Source organism: Chenopodium album, chromosome 4 (assembly GCF_948465745.1).
Source record: "Chenopodium album chromosome 4, dcCheAlbu1.1, whole genome shotgun sequence".
Lineage (NCBI taxonomy): Eukaryota > Viridiplantae > Streptophyta > Magnoliopsida > Caryophyllales > Amaranthaceae > Chenopodium > Chenopodium album.
Genome location: NC_137837.1, coordinates 73,532,381 through 73,548,338, shown reverse-complemented (window position 1 = coordinate 73,548,338; position 15,958 = coordinate 73,532,381). Strand labels below are relative to the sequence as shown.

General features: G+C 33.3%; 1 protein-coding gene across 1 annotated transcript; it reads right to left on the bottom strand.

The window, feature by feature from the left end:
- Nucleotides 1-377: 377 nt before the first annotated feature.
- On the bottom strand, nucleotides 378-9,526 carry LOC145629309 (uncharacterized). The gene is made up of 7 exons (XM_081681876.1): nucleotides 9,002-9,526; nucleotides 6,020-6,097; nucleotides 4,842-4,876; nucleotides 4,631-4,686; nucleotides 2,542-2,643; nucleotides 786-874; nucleotides 378-655 (listed from the first exon to the last, which is right to left on the bottom strand). Exons 1-6 carry the CDS (start codon nucleotides 9,440-9,442, stop codon nucleotides 816-818), a joined length of 771 nt encoding a protein of 256 aa, XP_081538002.1. The 5' UTR covers nucleotides 9,443-9,526; the 3' UTR covers nucleotides 378-655; nucleotides 786-815.
- Nucleotides 9,527-15,958: the final 6,432 nt, after the last annotated feature.

Genomic DNA, 15,958 nt, shown 5'->3' with positions numbered 1-15,958 from the left:
TGAGGGAAAAGGGAAGTGACTAGGTGAGGGGAGGGAGAAGGTGAATTTCCATTTTCCTTCCAAGTCTCTCCAACAATAAGGGATTTCGTTTATTAAAAGAGAAATGAAAATTGATCCTTCTAGTTCCAAACAATGGATGATGGTGCCTCCTTTTGTTTCCCTTCTCTCTTTAGAATGTAATTAAGCGTTGTTAATAACACATTTAAGAAATTCTAAGTTCTCTAAATGATGTTCTTATCTAAATGACTGAATTTCCACTTATGGAGTTATGGTTTAGGCTCACATATTAATAGGTAAACTGGAAAAGATTTTGCACAACCCTAAAAGAAAGTAATAACACATATAAATTGCATGACTAACAAAATTTGGTAACAGGATTTAAGATAACAATTACAACATGTACAAACAATTCTATTAGAATGTAAGTTACATTACATGAAAAGTAGTGGCATGGAGCAGTATGCCAAGCTTTTACATTCTAGCGTGAGGCCAACTCTCATCAAGCTCATCCTAGAGAAATAGCTACACTACATGATGAATTACATAACCAATTCGAATAACCTGACAATAAGATTGTATATATACATATCTACATCCCTTCTATATTTGCAACTTCAAAACTGGATTTTGCTACACCAAAGACCAAGCCTGATTACTGAGAATATAAAAAAGTTAAAAGTTAATAAAATTGAAAAAATGACCTATTATCTCGAAACTTAAATATAAACATGGCCTATAATTTGGACATGTCTATCATAGGATGAGATGTTGTAACAAAGCATTACCTTCAACCAGGAACAAGATTATGTGAGCTTTCATTCTGCATCTTTCACTTCGGCTTCAACATCAACTACAGATGATGAAGCACTCTTTTCTGCAAATAGAAATTTACTTGTCAGTTGTCACCTACAAGAATACATTACTAAAGCATTCCAGCAAATTATCTAACTGCCTAGTACCAATTATAGCAAGTCTAAATTCGATTTTCATATCTAAGCATTTATATTGTATAACAAAATTCGGTAGCTATGTAAAACAAGTCTGCACGAGAGATAATCAAAATAGAAACACTTGAATCCAGCATTTCAACTTGATAAGCCACTGTAGGGAAAAAACAGGTTGACTAATCAGAAAATAGGAGAAAAAAAATCTCTAGTCTCAATTTTGCCAGCACTGTCGAGAAATGGAAACATTAAGGCTTCTAGCAGTGACGGATTAACAAACAAAATTTCTTCAGTTTTCACTGGTGAATAATGTAGGAAAAAGGATCAGAAAATCTGTGTACACCTATAAATACCCTGTTCACACCTAGAAATACCCAATTCACACATCAACTTGTCCTTCACTTTATAGTCTTCCTCCCCCCTCGAATGATATAGAATATAAAAGGGTTTCACAGTTCTCTCAGGAGTCAGGATCTTGTTATTCATAGCCATAACTCATAAGCCCATAAGCATCCTCCTAATAACTACTGATGTTCTATAAAATAAGATAGCAGGGTTTTAAGCCAATAATTTACTCCTCTGATCAAGCTTACTGAGCTACCAAGGAATATCATCTCTTTTCCTTCATGCAATTTCTAGTGCTCAAATATTTTATAAACTTTCAAAAAGATGATTAGAAGAAAAATAAAGGAACTTCCAAGTATCCAAGCAATAGAGAAAAAGCGGCATCACTCAGCACTTGCCAGAACAATGATCAAAAGAAGCTAATGACAAGTACAAAAAAAGCTAAATATCCAGATGAGATCAAGATTCCAGATGAAAGTATGCGAAGTTTATACTCACAAGGCAGGCATGTCTAATTAAAAGTAGTACAAAGCCAAACAACATTTTGAGAAAGCTTCAAGAAGGAAAATTGTAAAGCTAAGGAAAAGTACATCTATTTTTAAGATAGTAAAGTGCCAAATTTTTAAAAAAGACACACATTTGCATTTTGTAAGAATTAATTATAAATACTATAATATGACAAGACACCTTAATATCCACGGAAATGACTATCAGGGTGTTTGGATAAAGAAAGGGGAAAGAAAAGAAGGGGATGGCGGAAGAGGGAAGGGAAAGAGTTTTCCTTCCAAATGTTCCCATTGTTGGAGAGATCGATTTTTACGATTTAATCCCTCCATTTCTCTCCCCTCCAATTCCCTTCCTTCCCCATTTAATATCCACATGAAATATACTCCATCCCTCCATTTCCCTTCCCTTCCTTTCCTTTCCCTCCATTTCCTTCAATATAAACAAAGTGTAAAAGATATAATCCCCCCGTTCCAAAAAATGATACATTGACACATTTCTTTTATCACGTTTGCCGATGCATAAATTCAAAACATTAAATATCTCCAATTATCAATAAGTAAAAATTATAAAAGTTGGTACAAAATCTCGTATGACTATGCTTTTCCTTATATATAAATCATAAAATTTAGACTAAGTAATTTTTTTGAATGGTGTCGAAATTCAAAACATGTCATCTAATTTGGAACGAAGGAACTAAATAGAAAGGAAAAATACATGCATAAGAATCTGAAATCCAGGATCATACCTTCTCTAGACCAAGGTGAGAAGTCATCAAATATTTGTCCAAATGGAGTTGAACGCTTGGAGGAAAAGTTAATAGGTTCTTTGACAAACTTATTCCCTTCCACTGATATATTTCAACAAATCCATTGATACATGCAATGAGAAGTTTTTCCAATTAGAAAAGTTTTACATAAACCAATGCATTATAATCTTGCAGAAGAAAACTTAGCAAATAGTGAGGTGAATATTGCAGCCTCCATAAAAAAGAATATATCATTCAGCTTATTACAACCAATGCATTATAATCCTCAAAGAGACAACCTAGAAATAGTAGAAAACCAAAAACACATTGCAACTCCTAACAAGAGAACTGATTGTTATAAGTTCACTTTTTATTGTTGTTGTAAAAACTATAGAGAAAGCATAAAGCTTTAGAAGACAAAGGTGTCTTAAGAAGTTCAGAACATTCTCATGAACCCAGGACAGGGAACGAGGGAAGGGGGGGGGGGGGGGGGTGAGGGGAGCGTTTTCCTAGCTATGGAGACCCCGTCCTCCACATCAACCCCTAAGCATATATGAGTAATCCAGAAATAAGCTAAAAGACCACTCAATCTCCGGAATATTAATAAGAGATGTAATTGTATTGAGATCCATAATGCCATGATAAATTGAAGGTAAGCTGAGAATTTATCCAACACATAAACTTGTGAGGAGGAGAGACGAGACAGCCTCCAAAGAAAACTGGTCATCATCAGTACATCTAGTAAGGGCAGAAAAGTTTTAGTGGCGTGGATTCGTGGAAGGAAGAAAGAAAAGGGGGAAGATCAGTAAGTGTGAAAGATGACTCTGTTTCAAATGTTGATGCACTGGAAGATAAGGAAATGATGATTTTCGAGCAGAATTTTGTTACACGGGAATCGTTTTGGAGTCAGGTATTACATTATGAGGCACTTGGCTTTTATTGATCTATAGATGGAATCATAAATCATAGCTTAAGGGCATGACAACTCCAAAGTCCTGACTTCAGCCCTCTTTGTACACCTGCATACCATACCTCCTTTTGCATGTCTTTTTAATATTCCTCTTCATTTCATATCAGCAAATTTTTATAGATTACAGAACATTGTTAAAAAAAAAAAAAAAATACTGCAACCACATAGAAAAGATTTTTGAACAATGAAGAGAAAGTTTTAAGCATAGAAGTAAATAAGAAAACACTATCTCAATTCAGAGCTGCTTAAAGAAAGAAGAAGACTCTGACCACTGTAGAAATAAAAAGAACCAAGGCAGACTGGCAGAATATTTTGAGAATTAGTGAGCAGTTAATTTTAGAAAAACAATAAGTATATTTTGGTCAAGGTTCATGTAGGGTCTGACTGCTTCTAGGCAAAAAAAAATCTTGGAGATTGGTAGATCTAAATAAAATTAGACATTAATCCTTCATGTGATGCCAATAAGTTATGATAAGGGTTAATAAGAGCAATTTAAGTTCAATTCACAACTACAGTAGTACTAAAGAACTTAGTAAGTTCTTATAGCTCAGATAAGTTTACGTTAGCTCACACCCAAAACAATCTCTTCCTCCATAAAACTATATGCATCTATAAATTATAATCAAATGTATTCTTGCAATTATAACACTCCCTTTGTTTCAGATCAATGCAACATTAACTGTTACTAGCATGAAGTTTGTAAGCTTTGAATGTGTATTCTTGATAATATAGCCAAAAATAAACAAATATTTTTGAAGTCTTGTAAAGCGTGAAAACTAGTGTTGCTTTTTATTTCTTTTTTCAAAATGAAATAACCTTTCACTACAGCCTGAACTCTGATCGGTTTGGAAGGACAATACTTGGAGATATCAGAAGTGAGAATGCTAGCACGAGTAACGAGAAATCATATAAAAAATGTTGGGTGCCGCAGTTGTGGTGAATTGAGCACTGTCAGTGAAAGGCTTTATGCATTCAGTCAGTCTACGTAGAGTTTATATATGACATGGTGACGGTATACCAAAGAATCTTCCAAAGCATTTTGATCTAATTGTAATACAATTACTGGAATTTAGATAGCTACTCAACAATCTACAACAAATTAAAACTAACATTATTTACCTGAGAAGGGTTGAGCGCAATATGGGCATAACTGAGGCTCATCATTTAGAGTTGATCTGACATTAGACACCATTAGTAAATAAAAATAAAAAATAAAAAATAAAAAAAAAAAAAATAATAATAATAATAATAATAATAATAATAATAATAATAATAATAATAATAATAATAGCAATAATCATATTTGTTAAGCAATTGAGCGGTTTCTTACTTGAAAACCTGAAAAGCATTACCACAGTTTGGACACTGCATATATATACACCATACAGATACTCATTAGTCAAAGAAAGCAACATATAGCAGTAGACCAGTAATTTTTATTCAAGACCAAGAATTGCACATTTAGCATATTGACATAATGGAGGAAAAGGCAATGTAAACACTTCCTACATAATGATAGGGATCCAAGACAAGAAGGATGTGATATTGTGCTAAGCTAACCTGTATACATAATTTGTGCTTGACAGCTTGGTATGGGAAACTAATAATGAAATTACTTCTTAAAAGCCATTCCATTCAACGACTAATACAATAAGATCATCTATAAAAGGAATGACAAACATTCATTAGAATTCCTGCTCATTTCCATCCATAATTATATTGCTAACACAATTAGGAGATCGCTTACAACTTTACTTACAGAAACCACCTAAAATTTAGCTAAATCAATAGAAACACAAGCACGTCTGAGCTTCTGGTATGCTCATTACTGTTCATATGTTCCGAACTTTCAACACATCTTGGCAAGCTCACTCAGCAATGCAGTTCTTCCATTGATTCATATAACTATAACCATTTACATGCTATTGATCAAGAAAGGTATCATATAAAAGATGAAGAGATAGAAGCATATTGGTATTAGATTTTGAAAGGGTATGTATAGAAGAATGGAAGGAGCTGAACGCAGAATTTTATATAAATAAAAAATGCAATGACAATCACACTATTGGTCAAGGATTCATTTTCTCAGGTGATGCAGACAGTACGCAGTTCTCACTACATGATATTATGGTCATGGTAGCTCGAAACCTTTAAAATCTGGTCAGGATTTAATTCACTATATATAGGAGTCTAGGTGGGACTTGGGAAGAAAATATGAAGAAGGACCAAACATAAAATGACTAGTATGAAAAAGTGAATTTTCTTTTCACTCACAGGAACCGCAATTCAGCAATTGCCATAAATAAGCTAAACTGGTCAAGAAACCCTGCTTAACTCATCAACTAGTACTAGTACTAGTATAAACAAAACAAGAAGATTAAAAAAAAAGTTCCTTGATCTTCCAAAGAGAGCTACCACACTCCAACATTATATATAGGATTATTAGGCAAGAAAAGCTTTACATATCATAGCAAAAGCAGAAAAGTAAGTTAATTTATAATATCTCACACTGTCTTGAATTATGTCTCTTCCTGCCCACCATAGGAACACTCCTAAGCCAACTACAGGTATAATTATTGCCAGCAGCTGCATAAGCACAATGTGGAAAGTCAGCAAAGGTAAAAGTTTCCCTTTTAGCAATACATTTTTTAAATATGGCAGCTTTCATACAATATTGATCGAGCAAAGTCAAATGCCTAAATGTAGATTAGCATGACGACGACAAACATAAGAAAAGTGATTACATGTTGTATACGATACTTAGCATGCACAACACAGCCACAGCACCAAAATGACAACATAGGACAATTTCTTATAAGCTTGATAAAGTTCACTAATGACAAAAAAATTAATGCAATGATTATGTGAATGGCAAAAGGCGAAATAGCCGAAATTGAAATTTGGGATTCTAACCCTATACCAATCAACCATCTTCCAGATTATTCCATTTTCAAAAGAGTAATTTATGAATAATGACAAGATTCACAACAATAAATTCATGCATTGAAGCCACTACATGATTGTTACATGAAGGGATGAAAACATGTATTGCTACGAACAACAAGAGAAATATTCAATAGACAATCATTTTCAAAGGGGCAAATTCGCAACAACACCCAATACAAACAACAAAATGAAGATAAAAACCTGGGTACCCAAGTTCGAATAACAGAGCTTTCTCTCATGAATTCCTAGCTTCCATTTTTGCTTCACTGCTATCAAATTGCAAAATATGTTGGAAGGCCTTGCTATCGGTGATTTGAGATCTTGGAAAATTTTGTTTCTATATTAGGTCAAACTCTAATAAAGACACCATTCATTACAAATTTAGAACATTAGCCTGTTGTGATAAGTTTGGGCTGACAGTTAGGTCTCTTGTATCTTTATTAAAATCTTCATAATCTAATCACTATGAACTATGTTAACATGGCAGTAATGCACCAAGAAGATTTCAACTATATCTGTTTTATATCTTGAATTTCATGATGTAATGACTTTTAAGAAAACTTTAGTTTTTCTCTACCCATATCCATTATTTTCTTTTGCTGACAGATCAAAGATTATTTTATGTTTTCTCCTTATGATGCTAGATCATCCTTTACTGTTGATTAATTTTTGGAATACAGACCTTTAATGTTACTTTTTCTGTCTTTGAATGGATTAAAAAGTATTCAGTTGAAGCAGGTAATGCAGACAGGTTAAGCCGGCAATGGATATCCATGTGAGCATGGGTTAGAAGGTTTTACCAGCCAGGTCAAAATGGTAGACAATATTAAGAATGGTGGCATGGGGTGGATAAGGGTGGAGAAAATCCTAGGCAGGTACTATGGGGACCCCTTCCCTACACCTGTCTCTTTGTCCCAGAACCATCCCTAGCTGTGAGAGCTAAGATGTTGAAATGAGCAACAGGTAATAACATAATAGAGATTCTTTGAAACCTTCTACCGTTTATTCCAGTATGGCTGTATGGGCAAGGAGTTATGCATAAGCCCTCAGCTGCGAAACAGGAATAAATGGAGCTGGCATGCAAAGTGGAACTTACAAAGCTTAGGTAAACATTCTAAAGTGCACATAATAAGTCTTTTATCAACATACAAGTATAAGCTTATGAAAAAAAGGAAAAAAAATTAAAAAAAAAAAAAATATATACATATATATATATATATATATATATAGAGAGAGAGAGAGAGAGAGAGAGAGAGAAATTTGACAGTATATACTGGCAATGCAATTACAAAGTCATCTGCATTTACCAAACATCAAAATTATAACAATTCATCGATAAACATTGACCATATTTAGATAAAAGCTATACTAGCATTCCTCCCAAATCACCACTTGCTCTCTCTTCAATTAATCTCCTCCTATACCTCAATAAACTTCTTCACTCTCTCTCCCTCCCATGCGTCTCTTTCTCTTAACCCCACAACCAAGGGATGCCTACCACCCAAAAATTTCTCCTCCCAAACAATACCAAGCAATCCTCTTTTGTTTCAGTCCCCTGTTATGCATATACCAGTCCTAGTAACAAACAGCAATAAACTATTTCCTTAACTATTTAAAAAACAGAAACATATTATTGTGCAGTTTTATTGACCATGAATGAATAACCACCCGAATTGACAAGCTATCTCCAAGTGATCAGGCCATCTGGCATTATTAAAGAGAGTAAAGTATTTTCCATGCAGATATCAAATTTCCACTCACTCTCTCAACAATGAACAACAGTTCTACATAGCAACTCATCAATAACAGCAGCATATCCCATATTTACTTGATGTAGGTATGAATCAAACCACAAATTTATTACAAGTGTCTAGCCATCAAATACCAATTGAAACCCTCACACATTAACAATAGTTCAAACTTAAATTTCCCAATTTCTCATTTATTTGATGTTGGTAAACGGTACAAAGACTACAAACCACACATTTTAAAAAACAGCTCATTCTTCATCTGAAACGTAAAAAACGAGCATTCGACATCTTATCGAAGCCAAAAAGTAACCAACCAATTCAAGTTTCTTGGCCAACCAATGACCTCATAGCTCTAGTTTATACAATACACATTATTAACCAAAAGTTCAAACTTAAATTTCCCAAATTTTCACATACCAAATAACCCAAAAGTTCTTACACAAAACCCCAATTCAAACAACACAATGCCCAACTCAAAACCTCAAAAAACAATACAATTTACAATTTAAGCATTAGAATACTCTCCACCAAAAATTTCCCACACACCCAATAATCCTAAAGTCCAAAACTTTAAACAAACATGCTGAGACTCAAAATGAGCATGTCACCATGAGCTAATATCCGATATTGATCAATCTCACAAACACGAACAATAAACCCGATAACTCTTAACTCCCACAAACTAGCAAACACTCACAAGACAAACTAATATCCAAATAAACAACTCCATAACTAATTTAATAGACAAACATAAACATAATTGATTGAAACAAGTAGAGTAGATAAGAGTTACCCAAAGGGATACAATAGTATCAAGAACCCAACCAAGTTGGCCAGTCATAGTAAGATAAGTCAATCCCACAGCTAAAGCAAGATTAACCAACACTCTTGTAGTAGTACCATCATCTCTCTTATCACCTCCACCACCACTCCCACCATTAAAATTATCAGGAAATTGATTAAATTTAACCAATACAACCCTTTTTTGCAACCTCAATTTCTTCTCATTTCCCCATAAAACCCCATTTTCACTAATTCTCATATCATGCAAAAACCCTTTTCTTCTATAAGCACATAGCTCAATTTTCAAGCAATTTTGATGAAAACTAACGTTTTTTGTGCTTTTTAGACAGTGAAATTTGATGGGTTTAGATGATTTTGGAAGAAAAATATTTGTTGGTTTATGGCAAAAATAGGTAGAAGCGGTGAAGGATACAAGGGAAAGTGTTGTCATTGGAAAATCATTAATTACAGAGTAGCAAATAAATTTGTGGGTTTAAAGTTGAACTCTTTGAAGACACGAATTAATGGGAACAAATAATAATCAAACGGACTAATTTGAGGTGGGGAAAGATTTTGTTTATAAATTATAAATTATCAGTGGATAGGGTCAGGGCTAGGGTTATGCGGGTTAGGGGCGGGTCGGGTCAGGGATTAATTAAAAGGGTAATTATTGGGCTTCATATACCACCATCAGCAAAATATGGTACTAGAAAATTTTCAGCAGAACATCAATTCTTCTCCAATCGAAGAATTTGCCCAGTAATGAACATCAATTTTTCGATGAACTTGCAGAGTGGAAACATTTGCAGGAAACTAAAACGGGGCGTTTGGCATGTGGGAATGGGAATTGGGGGAATAAGAGCATCTTCAATGGTAAGCTACAATACCTTGCCACATCAAATATTGGAGCTAATATAAATAATTAAAATAGTAAGCTACAAAGTGCTCCAATGGTTAATTGTAATATATTGTAGCTTGGAATAAATATAAATAATTAAAATAGTTTTTATTATACACATGTCATATGTTTAATGGGTGATATTATCATTGAAAAATCAAGCAATGTAGCTTGTTTGAGCAACGTTGCTTAATCTAGCTACATCAATTTTCCACTCCAATGGTAAACTACATGCTTGTAATTTTAATTAATTTGCAAGCAAGTCCCTTTTTGTATACCATTGGAGATGCTCTAAAGAGTGGGAATGGGATTGGGAATTGGTGGTTGGAAATTGGTAAAATATGTCAATTAACTTGTTTGGTAGCAAAGTGAGAATATGTAGGGAATAAATAATAAATCTACTAAATATCCTTACTAATATATCTTTCACACCCCTTTTCATTAATGGCAATTTTGTCATTTTATCAATTTCCAATTTCCATCCCTTAATACCACCCCTACCAAGTATTATTTTGATGGGAACTCAACCCTTTTAGGGGGCGTTTGGTTCACGAAATATAGGTATGAGGTATGGGTTTAGAATGACTAAAACTCATACCATATGTTTGGTTGTCAAAAATATGAATTTCAAACCCATACCTCAAACCCATGAGGTATAGGGTTTAGAAACCTTGGGGGGAGGTGGGTTTGGCTCATTCCATTCCCTTAGGTATCAAATAAAAGGAGAAAATAGTGAGATATTCCATTCCAGAATTAAACCAAACACATGGTATTAAGTATCAAGTTCCAACCCGATACCACCTTAACCCCATTCCTGATTCCAACCCCATACCACTCTGTGAACCAAACGCCCCCTTATTTCCAATCTCATTCCCTCCTCACAAGTCACAACCTCATTCCCATCAAACAAACATGGAATTTTATGATAAATGGGATTAAATTCTCATTACCATCTTCTATTCCCACTAACTAAACACCCCCAAAAGGTAATTCTTCAATGAATTTGCCCTATAAAAAATTATAGAAAAATTAAAATTTTTTTTTTTTAAAAAAAAAAAAAAAAAAAAAAAAAAAAAAAAAAACAACTTGGGGTGGGATACAAAGAGGAGAGAGAAGGGAATGAATTGAGCAACTGAACAAGAAAATTTTATGTTGACCGGCTGACCCTATAATAGTTATTGTTGCATCAATTAAAGTTAGTGGGCTGCCAATAAAAACCCTACAATGACCCTATAACATAAAGTCCAATAATAACCATGTCCATTCAAAAGTTAAAGGATCAAGACCCTTTAATATGTGACCCGCCCCTTTGTCATTGGACTACCCTGGCCAATAATCACCTCTATATACTAGTATGTTTCTGTTTATGTATATACTTGTATTAGTATGTTTCTCGAGTATACTGTACCAACCGTTAATACTAGTACAGTATTTTTCTTTTTCAATGTAGACTTGTAGTCTAAAGACTAAAGAGAGCTACAAATTTTAAAAGGAGGGAGTCGAGTTTAGGCAAAATACGGTCCTCATAATTTAGTACGGAGTAGTATATTTGTAGCAATTTAGTTTCTCATCTTTTAAATGAGGTAATAAGGTCCCTCAATCACCCATTAGTGTCTTTTCCGGTAGAAAACAATTGACTCCCCAAAGTTTATGAACCTTAGTGTACATATGGAAAAAAAATTTAAATTTTCATTCAAAGTTTTGGGACCTTCTGATATTGAGTTGGCATTTATATTTAATAAACAATGAAATTTTTTCCATTGATAAAAAAAAAATAAAAAAAATGAAAGTTTAGGGTTTGACAAGATGACTAGTCATAATTTTATTACACTATTGAAAGTTGTAGGAATAACTTTTGTATACATCCGGTGTAAAGTAATTTACTGTACATCGGGGGCCACTTTTTATCAAATTTAGGATCACTTTTACAATTTTTTGGATAACTTTCATTAATAAAGTATAAATATTTTGTAAATTTTATTTATGTCGGGGTAACTTTTATATATATATATATATATATATATATATATATATATATATATATATATATATATATATATATATATATAGTTACCCTGACATAAATTCTTAACACATTAGTTCAGATCCTTATTAGTCAAATTTTGCTGACTTGAAGTACATTTTTTTTGATATATATATATATATATATATATATATATATATATATATATATATATATATATATATATATATATATATATAATATAACTAATATATAAAGCTAAACTTTTAGCCAGATCATGAGGCAGCGACACTTGGCGTTTCAACTTTTCGCCAAGTGTCGTGCCACGTTGGATAGATTTAAGTAGAATTCATAAGATAAAAAATTAGTTTAGAATTCTATTTGGATAGTATTTTAGGATAAAATTGTTAGTTTAGGATTTTATTTTCGATAAAAAACCAATATTTCAGATGTACAAATTGAATTATAATTTTATTCAAAAAATTTATTAGATTATAATTTTCAAAAGTTATCATATAAATTTATTTTTTATATAATAATATTTTTTTTTGAGCGGATGAAGTAGTTCAAAGCGTAAAACATCCATTTATAATATATACTAATCGGTTAAAATAATATACTTCACAATCTAATAGAATTTTATTACTATATAGACCTGTCAATTAGGGTCGGTTTATGAGTCATCTCGGATTAAGTCACTTTAGGTTATGAGTCAAAAAATGTTCAACCCTTACCCAAAGTTTTGGGTTCAGGTCAATCCAAAAGGTTTTGTACATTTATTTAATTTAATTTATTTTTCGCTAATTTTTTATATTTTTAATGTATTAAATCGAACATTTTGGAAAGAAAGTCAATGTTCTTGCCCCTGATTAAAAAAATTGTCTATTTCTCTTAGACCCACCCGCTTTTTCACGCTTTCTTGCTCAAATCAAAATTTCTCTATTAAAAGTTCGCCATAAAGAGTACATGAATAGTCCACAAGTCAAAGCGTTACGGATACAGAAGACATAATTTCTTAACATTTGTATAAGTTTCAAGTTAAAATCAAAGGAGGTAGCACAATTCACTTGACACGTGATTTTAATTCATCCAATAAAAAAATCATAAATAGCAATAAATTTGTAAAGCAATTGAAGAAAGACGGAGAAAATACATGATAAGAAGGTTGAGGCTAAGAAGGAGGCTGAAATGGAGGAGAATTAGGGTTTTCCAAATTACGAAGCCAAATAACATCATCAACTTTGTTACCAATTTTGGGAACATGTAAATGCTCATTTGCCTAGAACTCTCATAAATTATCATATAAATTTATTTTTTGTATCATAATATTTTTCTGGAGTGAAGGAATTAGTTCAAAATGTACCGCATCCGTTGTTTATAATATATTCTAATCGATTAAAATAATATACTTCACAATCTAATATAATTTTATTACTGCGTGTAAACCTGTACAGGTCAGGTCACTAGTCATTTCAGGCAGGGTCATTATTTCAGGTTAAGGGTCAAGAAATATTTTTCACCAATATTATTATTATTAGTCATTACATGTCTACAAGTTTAAATCGTCACAAAAACACATCAATTCCTAACTAATTTTGTATCAATGATATGTTTTAAAATTTGGCATACAGATTAAAAATATATTTTAAAATTCAATAAACAACCCGGGCATCGCACGGGCACAAAACTAGTATATATATATATATATATATGTCCCGAGTTTTTGGAGAGGCACGTAGGATTTAATTTTTTCAACGCGCCACGTAGGATAATAAATTTTAGTGGTAGCCAATTAAATACGAGATTATTAATTTCTTTTAGAATTAAATAATTTAAATGACACGTAAGCAAAATTGGCAAATGAGATTTCCTAGTTTAAATTAATTAAATATAAAATATTATCTATTGATATCAGGATTTTTATCTAAATACTATAACATGGTAGCCAATTAAGTACGAGATTATGAATTCCTTTTAAAATTAAATAATTTAAATGACATGTAAGCAAAATTGGCAAATGAGATTTCCTAGTTTAAATTAATTAGATATATAAAATTATCTATTGATATCAGGAATTTTATCTAAATATATAACAAATTTTAGCACATAAATATATAAATATAACATATTTTAAAAAATTCAAACAAACCGTACATCGCACGGGCTTCATCTGATATTTATTGTACATCCGATTCATTTAGAAGTTTGTTAAGTTTTAGGGACCAGCTACGCTAATGTGGTGGAGCTCATCATTACAAAGGAGAGTTTAGGGACTTGTACATGGGCTCAACTTAAATATTCCCTCAATTTCTGAAAGTTCAACTCACTTTGCATTTGTGCGGTCTCCAATGAACATATTTGACCATGAACATCTTCGATTATCTATAAGTGAAAAATTATAAAAAGGTGATATTTGAAAATTTTATAATAAGGAAAATCTAATAAGATCCCTCATGCTAATTTATTTCTATTTTATAAATCATAACATGTGGTCAAAGTTATTTTATTTTGACCACATGAATAGTAAGTGAGTCGAACTTTCGGGATTGAAGATAGTACATTTTTGCACATATTTTATACATTTTTCCAGGTAAAATATATTTTCTTTAATAAATTTTCTTGTTGGTATCAACCTTGTAGTTTCATGTATATATAACTATATATTATCAATTGCACTTTCTTGACCCTTTTTATCTCTAACCCCACTCTTATCCATCGCCTCCATCGCCCTGCTACTTCTCAGCCCCTGCTCGCCGGCGACTGGCGTGCTCCGCCTAGCCGTCGCCGGCGAGCCCAGCCCTGTCATCTCTTTCACTTTCTGCTTTTAATTTTCCATTCTTGCTTTTAATTTTCGTTTTTTTTTTGTCGGTTGGTGTAGAATCAGGAGTCCTCTTCGGTCGATCATGTTTGCGTTTAAGTGGTTCACCGTCGAGTGTTTTGCGACTTGCTTCTACAAATCAAGAACCAAAGGCTAGCTTTAACGCCGCCGTCGAAAGGAATTTCGTAAATTAATTCCCGACGATAAAGGTGAAGTTAAGGTTAGGGGTTCCTCGCGTATCCAAGGTTCAGTTCAGTGAGGGGTTCTTGTGTTGCCGTGGACGATTGTTCGTGGTGTTGGGTGGGGTTGCTACTGTTGAGGTTTTTCAGGTTTCATGGTCTTCTCCTCTGTGCTTCACCAGTTTGTATGCTAGTTTCTTTTAGTGGTTATTAGCTGTGCTTTAATTTAATTATGATGTTTTTGTTTAAGATGTATGTTTTGTTGCTTGGGTTGTTGTTGCTTAATAATTCTCTTTCTCTGTTTAGTCTAGAGTTAGAGTATCATAAAGTAGTTCAAGTTTTGGAAGTTATCGAAGTGTTGTCGTGGTGTTTGGAGCCTTGTTGGTGGGTTTTGAGGGTTGTAAATTTAATCAAACCCTTTTACGTTAGGTGGGTGGTCCTAACTTGTAGTCTTGTCGAGGTGTGAATGTGTTCCTCTGGTAGTTGAAATAGTTCTCCGGGGGGAAGTTATTTGCGCAGATGGATAATTTTCCCTGCATATGGAGTTTGCAGGAGGAGTTTGGTTTGCGGGTCTTGTTGCTCGTTTGTGGGATGATATGGGCATTTAGTCAATTGCTATCATCCCTTTGTTAGTTTGGGTGAAGACAAGGTCAGTCATCGCTGTTAATCAATATCTTGAAGGAGGCTTCCCATCTTTAATGTTTGGGTTAAACGAAGTCCTCCATTTTCTTGCATTCATCGTTGGTAGAATTGCAAGAGGAAAACCTGTATTTGGATGCACGGTTTCTCATAGAGTCATTGAGCTATATGACTCTATAGGTTTTGTTCCCAGACTCCTAGGATGTAGTTATGTTTTTCGTTCCCTAGGAGTGGAATGGTGTCACAGGGTCGTTCCTCAGCAACAGGGTGCATATTTCGGGTTCTTTCGTCTCCCAACAATTTCCATCACGAGTTCTCTTCGCTTTCAGTGCCGGGTTCTCTTCAATGTTAGTGATCTGTGCATTTGGTCCATCTCGACTGATTCGGTTTGTTTGGCTTCTCTTGATCCACATTTTGGATGTGGTTCGTTTCTTATGGTTGTCTGGGCT